General features: G+C 53.2%; 1 protein-coding gene across 1 annotated transcript in view; it reads right to left on the reverse strand.

Moving 5' to 3' along the window:
- Positions 1–427: 427 nt before the first annotated feature.
- The window catches only part of LOC144490262 (ammonium transporter Rh type B-A-like), a gene marked incomplete at its 3' end in the record, with an annotated part of 36,932 nt that continues 25,788 nt past the window's right edge, over positions 428–11,571 (reverse strand). The window contains exons 5-8 of the mRNA XM_078208042.1: positions 9,565–9,702; positions 5,529–5,662; positions 2,859–2,977; positions 428–505 (exon numbers count right to left, since the gene is read on the reverse strand). Of these exons, the coding sequence (XP_078064168.1) occupies positions 428–505; positions 2,859–2,977; positions 5,529–5,662; positions 9,565–9,702 (469 nt within the window). The remainder of the gene's footprint in view (positions 506–2,858; positions 2,978–5,528; positions 5,663–9,564; positions 9,703–11,571) is intronic.

An 11,571-nucleotide genomic window follows, 5' to 3' on the forward strand; every position in this document is an offset into this window, starting at 1 on the left:
TCCGTCCCCCCTCCCCCACCCCTCCCTCCCCCCGCCGCACACTCACCTCCCAGTAGGGTTGGTCTGTGAAGCACTCCGTCCCCCCTCCCCCACCCCTCCCTCCCCCCGCCGCACACTCACCTCCCAGTAGGGTTGGTCTGTGAAGCACTCCCTCCCTCTCCCTCCCTCTCCCCCCTCTCCCCCTCCCTCCCCCGCCGCACACTCACCTCCCAGTAGGGTTGGTCTGTGAAGCACTCCGTCCCCCCTCCCCCACCCCTCCCTCCCCCCGCCGCACACTCACCTCCCAGTAGGGTTGGTCTGTGAAGCACTCCGTCCCCCCTCCCCCACCCCTCCCTCCCCCCCGCCGCACACTCACCTCCCAGTAGGGTTGGTCTGTGAAGCACTCCGTCCCCCCTCCCCCCCCCTCTCCCTCCCCCCCGCTGCACACTCACCTCCCAGTAGGGTTGGTCTGTGAAGCACTGTGTGTCCGCCGGGGCTCCCCAGATCGGAAGCTTCATCACAAATCCTGGAAACAACAGCAACAAGAAAAAAAACCCCATTATTCCGGAGACTTCCGCGTCGCCACCCGGGGTTCCCATGCTAACTGGGAAACGGGGAGTAGCTGGAGGGTCGGGGGGGCGGGGTGGGGTGGGAGGGTCGCGGGGGGGGGGAGGGGGTGTGTGGGTGTGCTATCCGTCACAGAGACTGCCCTTCATGGGGTGAGGGGTCTCTCGTATCACAGTCATGAGGCAAATGTGAGGGGGCCCTCCCTCTGACAGGCAGTGGGGGAGTGAGTCGATCTGATTTATTATTGTCACGTGTATTGGGATACAGTGAAAAGTATTGTTTCTTGCGCGCTATACAGACAAAGCATACTGTTCATAGAGTACATAGATATGATTTATTATTGTCACATAGAGTCATAGAGATTTACAGCACGGAAACAGGCCCTTCGGCCCAACTTGCCCATGTTGCCCCTTTTTTTTAAACCCCTAAGCTAGTCCCAATTGCCCGCGTTTGGCCCATATCTCTCTGTACCCACCTTATCCATGTAACTGTCTAAATGCTTTTTAAAAGACAAAATTGTACCCGCCTCTACTACTGCCTCTGGCAGCTCGTTCCAGACACTCACCGCCCTCTGTGTGAAAAAATTTCCCCTCTGGACTCTTTTGTATCTAGAATAGAATAGAATCCCTACAGTGCAGAAGGAGGCCATTCGGCCCATCGAGTCTGCACCGACCACAATCCCACCCAGGCCCGACCCCCACATATTTTACCCGCTAATCCCTCTAACCTACGCATCTCAGGACTCTAAGGGGCAATTTTTTTAACCTGGCCAATCAACCTAACCCGCACATCTTTGGACTGTGGGAGGAAACCGGAGCACCCGGAGGAAACCCACGCAGACACGAGGAGAATGTGCAAACTCCACACAGACAGTGACCCGAGCCGGGAATCGAACCCGGGACCCTGGAGCTGTGAAGCAGCAGTGCTAACCACTGTGCTACCGCGCCGCCATCTCTCCCCTCTCACCTTAAACCTATGCCCTAGTTTTAGACTCCCCTACCTTTGGGAAAAGATATTGACTATCTAGCTGATCTGTGCCCCTCATTATTTTATAGACCTCTATAAGATCACCCCTCAGCCTCCTACGCTCCAGAGAAAAAAATCCCAGTCTATCCAACCTCTTCTTATAACTCAATCCATCCAGTCCCGGTAGCATCCATGTATTGGGATACAGTGAAAAGTATTGTTTCTTGCACACTATACAGACACAGCATACCGTTCATAGAGAAGGAAAGGAGAGGGTGCAGAATGTAGTGTTACAGTTATAGCTCGGGTGTAGAGAAAGATCAACTTAATGCGAGGTAGGTCCATTCAAAAGTCTGACAGCAGCAGGGAAGAAGCTGTTCTTGAGTCGGTTGGTACGTGACCTCAGAGTTTTGTATCTTTTTTCCCGACGGAAGAAGGTGGAAGAGAGAATGTCCGGGGTGCGTGGGGGGTCCTTGATTATGCTGGCTGCTTTTCCCGAGGCAGCGGGAAGTGTAGACGGAGTCAATGGATGGGAGGCTGGTTTGCGTGATGGGACTGGGCTACATTCACGACACTTTGTAGTTCCTTGTGGTCTTGGGCAGAGCAGGAGCCCAGACCAAGCTGTGATACAACCAGGAAGAATGCTTTCTATGGGGCATCTGTAAAAGTTGGTGAGAGTCGTAGCTGACATGCCGAATTTCCTTAGTCTTCTGAGAAAGTAGAGGCATTGGTGGGGCTTTCTTAACTATAGTGTCGGCATGGGGGGGACCAGGACAGGTTGTTGGTGATCTGGACATCTAGAAACTTGAAGCTCTCGACCATTTCTACTTCAAAACCGTTGATGTAGACAGGGGCATGTTCTCCTTTACGCTTGAGAGAGAGGGGGTTAGAGAGACCTCTCCAGATACAGGAGTGTGTGAGAGAGGGTTAGAGACCTCCGCAGATACAGGAGTGTGTGTGGGAGAGAGGGTTAGAGAGATCTCCCCAGATACAGGAGTGTGTGTGTGGGAGAGAGGGTTAGAGAGATCTCCCCAGATATAGGGGTGTGTGAGAGAGAGAGGGGGTTAGAGAGACCTCCCCAGATACAGGAGTGTGTGTGAGAGAGAGGGGGTTAGAGGGATCTCCCCAGATAAAGGAGTGTGTGTGAGAGAGAGGGGGTTGGAGAGAACTCCCCAGATACAGGAGTGTGTGTGAGAGAGAGGGGGTTAGAGAGACCTCCCCAAATGCAGTAATGTGTGAGAGAGAGGGGGTGAGAGAGTCCTCCCCAGATACAGGAGTGTGTGAGAGAGAGAGGGTTAGAGAGACCTCCCCAGATACAGGAGGGTGAGAGAGAGATAGGCACCTACCTACGATTGTCCCTCCAATCAGAGCAAATCCTAATGTGACAGCCAGTCCCAGAGCTTGATAACCTCCTTGCACCTTGGCTGATCTGTCCATGTCCAGCAACGGGAATACATCCTGCAGCCTGTAACACAGAGATTACCCCGTAACCAGAGCCTGTAACACAGAGATTACCCTGTACCAGAGCCTGTAACACAGAGATTACCCTGTAACCAGAGCCTGTAACACAGAGATTACCCTGTAACCAGAGCCTGTAACACAGAGATTACCCTGTAACCAGAGCCTGTAACACAGAGATTACCCTGTAACCAGAGCCTGTAACACAGAGATTACCCTGTAACCAGAGCCTGTAACACAGAGATTACCCTGTAACCAGAGCCTGTAACACAGAGATTACCCTGTAACCAGAGCCTGTAACACAGAGATTACCCTGTAACCAGAGCCTGTAACACAGAGATTACCCTGTAACCAGAGCCTGTAACACAGAGATTACCCTGTAACCAGAGCCTGTAACACAGAGATTACCCCGTAACCAGAGCCTGTAACACAGAGATTACCCCGTAACCAGAGCCTGTAATGCAGAGATTACCCCGTAACCAGAGCCTGTAACACAGAGATTACCCTGTAACCAGAGCCTGTAACACAGAGATTACCCTGTAACCAGAGCCTGTAACACAGAGATTACCCCGTAACCAGAGCCTGTAACACGGGGATTACCCCGTAACCAGAGCCTGTAACACAGAGATTACCCCATAACCAGAGCCTGTAACACAGAGATTACCCTGTAACCAGAGCCTGTAACACAGAGATTACCCCGTAACCAGAGCCTGAAACGCAGAGATTACCCTGTAACCAGAGCCTGTAACAAAGAGATTACCCTGTAACCAGAGCCTGTAATGCAGAGATTACCCTGTAACCAGAGCCTGTAACACAGAGATTACCCTGTAACCAGAGCCTGTAACATAGAGATTACCCTGTAACCGGAGCCTGAAACGCAGAGATTACCCTGTAACCAGAGCCTGTAATGTAGAGATTACTCTGTAACCAGAGCCTGTAATGCAGAGATTACCCCGTAACCAGAGCCTGTAATGCAGAGATTACCCTGTAACCAGTGCCTGTAACACATAGATTACCCCGTAACCAGAGCCTGTAATGCAGAGACTACCCTGTAACCAGAGCCTGTAATGCAGAGATTACCCTGTAACCAGAGCCTGTAACACAGAGATTACCCTGTAACCAGAGCCTGTAATGTAGAGATTACCCTGTAACCAGTGCCTGTAACACATAGATTACCCCGTAACCAGAGCCTGTAATGCAGAGACTACCCTGTAACCAGAGCCTGTAACACAGAGATTACCCCGTAACCAGAGCCTGTAATGCAGTGACTACCCTGTAACCAGAGCCCGTAACACAGAGATTAATTACCCTGTAACCAGAGCCCGTAACACAGATATTACCCTGTAACCAGAGCCTATAATGCAGAGATTACCCTGTAACCAAAGCCTGAAACGCCGAGATTACCCTGTAACCAAAGCCTGTAACGCAGAGATTACCCTGTAACCAGAGCCTGTAACGCAGAGATTACCCTGTAACCAAAGCCTGTAATGCAGAGATTACCCTGTAACCAGAGCCTGTAACACAGAGATTACCCTGTAACCAGAGCCTGTAATGCAGAGATTACCCCGTAACCAGAACCTGTAACGCAGAGATTACCCCATAACCAGAGCCTGTAATGTAGAGATTACCCTGTAACCAGAGCCTGTAACGCAGAGATTACCCTGTAGCCAGAGCCTGTAACACAGAGATTACCCCGTAACCAGAACCTGTAATGCAGAGATTACCCTGTAGCCAGAGCCTGTAACACAGAGATTACCCCGTAACCAGAACCTGTAACACAGAGATTACCCTGTAACCAGAGCCTGTAATGCAGAGATTACCCTGTAACCAGAGTCTGTAATGCAGAGATTACCCCATAACCAGAGTCTGTAACGCAGAGATTACCCCATAATCGGAGCCTGTAATGCAGAGATTACCCCGTAACCAGAGTCTGTAACACCGCGATTACCCCGTAACCAGAGCCTGTAATGCAGAGATTACCCCGTAACCAGAGTCTGTAACACAGAGATTACCCCGTAACCAGAGCCTGTAACACAGAGATTACCCCGTAACCAGAGCCTGTAATGCAGAGATTACCCAGTAACCCTTTCCCCCACCGTCTCCCCTACATCCCTCTCTCTCCCCCCTCTCCTCCCCGCTTCCACCCCTCTCTCTCCCCCTGCCTCCCCTTCTCTCCCCCTGTCTCCCCGCTTCCCCCCTCTCTCTCCCCCCTCTCTCTCCCCCCTCTCTCCCCCCCTCTCTCTCCCCCCTCTCTCTCCCCCCTCTCTCCCTCTCTCCCTCTCCCCCCTCTCCTCCCTCTGCCCCCCTCTCCCCCCTCTCCCCCCATCTCACCCCCTCCCCCCCACTCTCCTCCCCCCTCTTCTTCCCCCCCTCTTCTTCCCCCCTCCTCCCCCCCTTCCTCCTCCCCTCTTCCTTCCCCCCCACCTCCCCCTCTCTCCCCGCTCTCTCTCCTCACAACCCTCATATCTGTCCCATTCCAGAACCCCAGCCGTTGGTGTTGTCCATTTGAGCGGTCCCCTCATCCCGGGAATAAACAGTGACAATGTTGGAACGCTCACCCATCTCCGTAGGTCTCCTTACTGGCCAGGGAGGCCAGAATGGCTCCCACCAAACCTCCCAGGATTCCTGGCATTCCGTGAAGGTTGTGCACCCCGCATGTGTCCTGTATTTTCAACTTGGAATCCAGGATTGGCTGTGGGAAGGGAGCACAGAGTTGGCGATCTCTGCATCGGCAGGGCACAAATCTCCCAAAAAAATCCCAAGTGCTGAATTGGCTGGAAAACTGGCGTAAATCCCGATTGTTTTTGCGGTGGGAGCTCAGGCTTGAATCTCCCGCACTCTGGGCAATGCAATCGGGAACGTCTATAAAAGCCAGGAGGGGGGGGGGGGGGCCTATCCAGGAGTCTGACAGTTCCAGAACTCTGCACATGCTCACTGGCTCCAAGACGGATCTCCAAGAAGATCGCGCATATCGACGCATCGACACATCCAAGATGTCTGACAGTTCTGGAACTCTGCACATGCGCGGCCCCCATGACCATTCCCGGGCCAGCGCTAACCACGCCCCCCCCCCCCCTCCGACCGCCCCCATCTTGGACCCCCCCACTATGAACCTATTAAACTTAAACTTTTACTTTAGTTTAAGTTGTTTGTGAGGAGAGCAAATGCGATGTTAGCATTCATTTCGAGAAGGCTAGAATACAAAAGCCGTGAGGCGCTGGGTTTGTTTTTTCAAGTTTAAAGTTCTATTTTTTTATTAGTGTCACAAGTCGGCTTACATTAACACTGCAATGAAGTTACTGTGAAAATCTCCTCGTCGCCACGTTCCAGCGTCTGTTTGGGTAACACTGAGGGAGAATTTAGCATGGCCAATCCACCTTACCCGCACATCTTTGGACTCTAAGGGGCAATTTAGCACGGCCAATCCACCTAACCCGCACATCTTTGGACTCTAAGGGGCAATTTAGCACGGCCAATCCACCTAACCTGCACATCTTTGGACACTAAGGGGCAATTTAGCATGGCCAATCCCCCTAACCTGCACATCTTTGGACACTAAGGGGCAATTTAGCACGGCCAATCCACCTAACCTGCACATCTTTGGACACTAAGGGGCAATTTAGCATGGCCAATCCACCTAACCCGCACATCTTTGGACACTAAGGGGCAATTTAGCACGGCCAATCCACTTAACCTGCACATCTTTGGACACTAAGGGGCAATTTACCATGGCCAATCCACCTAACCTGCACATCTTTGGACACTAAGGGGCAATTTACCATGGCCAATCCACCTAACCTGCACATCTTTGGACACTAAGGGACAATTTAGCATGGCCAATTCACCTAACCTACACATCTTTGGACACTAAGGGGCAATTTAGCACGGCCAATCCACCTAACCCGCACATCTTTGGACACTAAGGGGCAATTTAGCATGGCCAATCCCCCTAACCTACACATCTTTGGACACTAAGGGACAATTTAGCACAGCCAATCCACCTAACCTACACATCTTTGGACACTAAGGGGCAATTTACCATGGCCAATCCACCTAACCTGCACATCTTTGGACACTAAGGGACAATTTAGCATGGCCAATCCACCTAACCTACACATCTTTGGACACTAAGGGGCAATTTAGCACGGCCAATCCACCTAACCCGCACATCCTTGGACACTAAGGGACAATTTAGCATGGCCAATCCACCTAACCTGAACATCTTTGGACACTAAGGGGCAATTTAGCATGGCCAATCCACCTAACCCGCACATCTTTGGACACTAAGGGACAATTTAGCATGGCCAATCCACCTAACCTGCACATCTTTGGACACTAAGGGACAATTTAGCATGGCCAATCCACATAACCTACACATCTTTGGACACTAAGGGGCAATTTAGCACGGCCAATCCACCTAACCCGCACATCTTTGGACACTAAGGGACAATTTAGCATGGCCAATCCACCTAACCCGCACATCTTTGGACACTAAGGGACAATTTAGCATGGCCAATCCACCTAACCTGAACATCTTTGGACACTAAGGGGCAATTTAGCACGGCCAATCCACCTAACCCGCACATCTTTGGACACTAAGGGACAATTTAGCACGGCCAATGGGACTGTGGGAGGAAACCGGAGCACCCGGAGGAAACCCACGCAGACACGGGGAGAACATGCAGACTCCACACAGACAGTGACCCAAGCCGGGAATCGAACCCGGGTCCCTGGCGCTGTGAGGCAGCAGTGCTAACCACCTGGTGGAGCATACAGAGAGAGAGAGGGATGTACCCTTTTGTGTCTCTGGGGCCTGAAGACTGGACGCTGCCAGAATCTAGATTACTTCACTGTTTTGCTGCCTTGAGGATATATCCTTCTCTGAAAACCACTGCTTGGATTTCTGTCTGTAGGTATTCAAAGCTGGAAATCTAGTATCAGGTGAGCGTACTTCTTTTAGTCCGAACTAATTCTGAAGCAGGCTGTTTGGGGTATTGCTTTAATACTGGAACAACAGAGATAGCTAGCTGTTAGGAGTTATACTGTGTCATGTCCAAGTCTTGCAACTGGTATACGTTCTGCTAATTCTTTTGTTGTATTCCAACCAGGCGGCAGGGTGACACAGTGATTAGCACTGCTGCCTCACAGCGCCGGGGACCGGGGTTCGATTCCCAGCCTGAGTGACTGTCTGCGTGGGTTTCCTCCCACAGTCTGAAATATGAGCTGGTGAGGGTGGATTGGGCCGTGCTAAATTCTCCCTCAGTGTCACCCGAACAGGCGCTGGAGTGTGGGCGACGAGGGGATTTTCACAGTAATTTCATTGCAGTGTTAATGTAAGCCGACTTGTGACACTAATAAATAAACTTAACTTAAGATTCTCTTAAGGTTAACATGCAGGTTCAGTCGGCAGTTAGGAAGGCAAATGCAATGTTAGCATTCATGTCGAGAGGGCTAGAATACAAGAGCAGGGATGGACTTCTGAGGCTGTATAAGGCTCTGGTCAGACCCCATTTGGAGTATTGTGAGCAGTTTTGGGCCCCGTATCTAAGGAAGGATGTGCCGGGCCTTGGAAAGGGTCCAGAGGAGGTTCACAAGAATGATCCCTGGAATGAAGAGCTTGTCGTATGAGGAACGGTTGAGGACTCAGGGTCTGTACTCGTTGGAATTTAGAAGGATGAGGGGGGGATCTTATTGAAACTTACAGGATACTGCGAGGCCTGGATAGAGTGGACGTGGAGAGGATGTTTCCACGAGTAGGAAAAACTAGAACCAGAGGCACAACCTCAGGCTAAAGGGACGATCCTTTAAAACAGAGATGAGGAGGAATTTCTTCAGCCAGAGAGTGGTGAATCTGTGGAACTCTTTGCCGCAGAAGGCTGTGGAGGCCGGGTCATTGAGTGTCTTTAAGACAGAGATAGATAGGTTCTTGATTAATAAGGGGATCGGGGGTTATGGGGAAAAGGCAGGAGAATGGGGATGAGAAAAATATCAGCCATGATTGGATGGCGGAGCAGACTCGATGGGCCGAGTGGCCTCATTCTGCTCCTGTGTCTTATGGCACGGTGGCACAGTGGTTAGCGCTGCTGCCTCACAACGCCGGGAACCCGGGTTCGATTCCCGGCTCGGGTCACTGTCTGTGTGGAGTCTGCACGTTCTCCCCGTGTCTGCGTGAGTTTCCTCCGGGGCTCCAGTTTCCTCCCAGTGTCCAAAGATGTGCTGGTTAGGGGGACTGGCCATGCTAAATTGTTCCTTAGTGTCAGGGGGACTAGAATCCCTACAGTGCAGAAGGAGGCCATTCGGCCCATCGAGTCTGCACCGACCACAATCCCACCCAGGTCCCTATCCCCGTAACCCCACATGTTTACCCTGCAAATCCCCCTGACACTAAGGGGAAATTTAGCACGGCCAATCCCCCCTAACCCGCACATCTTTCGGACTGTGGGAGGAAACCCACGCAGACACGGGGAGAACGTGCAAACTCCACGCAGGCAATGGCGCTCACGCCCCACGAATGGATCTCTACCCCCCACCCCCCCCCCCCGCCCAGCCCAAGCGCAGAGGGGAGCCCGGGGGGGGGGGGGGGGCCGGTCTCACCGTCAGGAACTTGAAACCAAGCGTGGAGACGAGGCCAGCGATCAGCCCGACAATCATGGAACCGTATGCCGTGATCATCATTTCCCCGGCAGTGCCGAGAGCCACTCCTCCGGCCAGCGCCGCGTTCTGGATGTGTACCTGTCGGGGGAAGGGAGGGAGGCGAGCAAAAACACGGTTAGGATCACCCACCTCCCTCGCCTTGCGACCGCAGACGCCAATTCTCCCTCTCCACCCCACCCTTACCACCAGATAGAGTCACAGAGGCGTGGAAACAGGCTCTTCGGCCCAACTTCCCCATGCCGGCCCTTTTAACCCCCAAGCTAGTCCCAAGTGCCCACGTTTGCCCTCTGTATCCTTGTAACTGGAAATTTACAGCATGGAAACAGGCTCTTTGGCCCAGCTTGTCCGTGCTGCCCCTTTTTATAACCACTAAGCTAATCCCAATTGCCCGCATTTGGCCCATATCCCTCTATACCCATCGTACCCATGTAACTGTCCAAACACTTTTTAAAAGACAAAATTGTACCCACCTCTACTACTGCCTCTGGCAGCTCGTTCCAGACACTCACCCCCCTCTGTGTGAAACAATTGCCCCTCTGGACCCTCTCCCTCGCACCTTAAACCTATGCCCTCTAGTTTTAGACTCCCCTACCTTTGGGAAAAGATATTGACTATTGACTATCTAGCTGATCTGTGCCCCTCATTATTTTATAGACCTCGATAAGATCACCCCTCAGCCTCCTGCGCTCCAGAGAAAAAAGTCCCAGTCTATCCAGCCTCTCCTTATAACTCAAACCACCAAGTCCCAGTAGCATCCTAGTAAATCTTTTCTGCACTCTTTCTAGTTTAATAATATCCTTTCTATAATAGGGTGACCAGAACTGTACACAGTATTCCAAGTGTGGCCTTACCAATGTCTTGTACAACTTCAACAAGACGCCCCAACTCCTGTATTCAATGTTCTGACCGATGAAACCAAGCATGCGGAATGCCTTCTTCACCACTCTGTCCACCTGTGACTCCGCTTTCAAGGAGCTATGAACATGTACCCCGACATCTCTTTGTTCTGTAACTCTCCCCAACGCCCTACCATTAACTCAGTAAATCCTGCCCTGGGTCAGCCTACCAAAATGCATCACCCCGCATTTAGCTAACACATACGCACTCTCTCAAACGCGCGCGCACTCTATCTCAAACGCGCGCGCACTCTATCTCAAACGCGCGCGCACTCTATCTCAAACACGCGCGCACTCTCTCTCGCGCGCGCACTCTCTCTCGCGCGGGCGCGCACTCTCTCTCGCGCGCACGCACTCTCTCTCACGCGCACTAACCATCGTGCGCGCGCGCTCTCCATCGCGCGCGCGCTCTCCCTCTCGCGCGCACTCTCTCTCTCGCGCGCACTCTCGCTCGCGCGCGCGTGCATTCTCCCTCACGCGTGCATTCTCTCGCGCGCACTCTCTCTCGCGCACACGCGCACTCTCCCTCGCGCGCGCGCGCACTCTCTCTCTGGCGCGCGCGCACTCTCTCTCGCGCACACTCTCACTCGCGCGCACGCGCACTCTCTCGCGCACGCACACTCTCGCGCGCAAACGCTCTCGCACGCACGCGCACTCTCCCTCGCGCGCACCGTCTCTCTCGCGCGCACGCACTCTCTCGCGCGCGCACTCTCTCTCGCGCGCACGCGAACTCTCCCCCGCGCGTGCGCACTCTCTCTCGCGTGCGCGCACTCTCTCGCGCGCACGCGCACTCTCCCTTGCGCGCACGCACCCTCTCTCTCACGCGCACGCACTCTCGCGTGCACTCTCTCGCGCGCACTCTTTCTCGCGCGCACTCTCTCTCTCACGTGCACTCTCTCGCTCGCGCGTGCATTCTCCCTCATGCGCGCATTCTCTCGCGCGCACTCTCTCTCGCGCACATGCGCACTCTCCCTCGCGCGCGCGCGCGCACTCTCTCTCTGGCGCGCGCGCACTCTCTATCGCGCACACTCTCTCTCGGGCGCACGCGCAC

This window comes from Mustelus asterias, unplaced genomic scaffold (genome assembly GCF_964213995.1).
Source record: "Mustelus asterias unplaced genomic scaffold, sMusAst1.hap1.1 HAP1_SCAFFOLD_3081, whole genome shotgun sequence".
In the NCBI taxonomy this organism is placed as follows: Eukaryota; Metazoa; Chordata; class Chondrichthyes; order Carcharhiniformes; family Triakidae; genus Mustelus; species Mustelus asterias.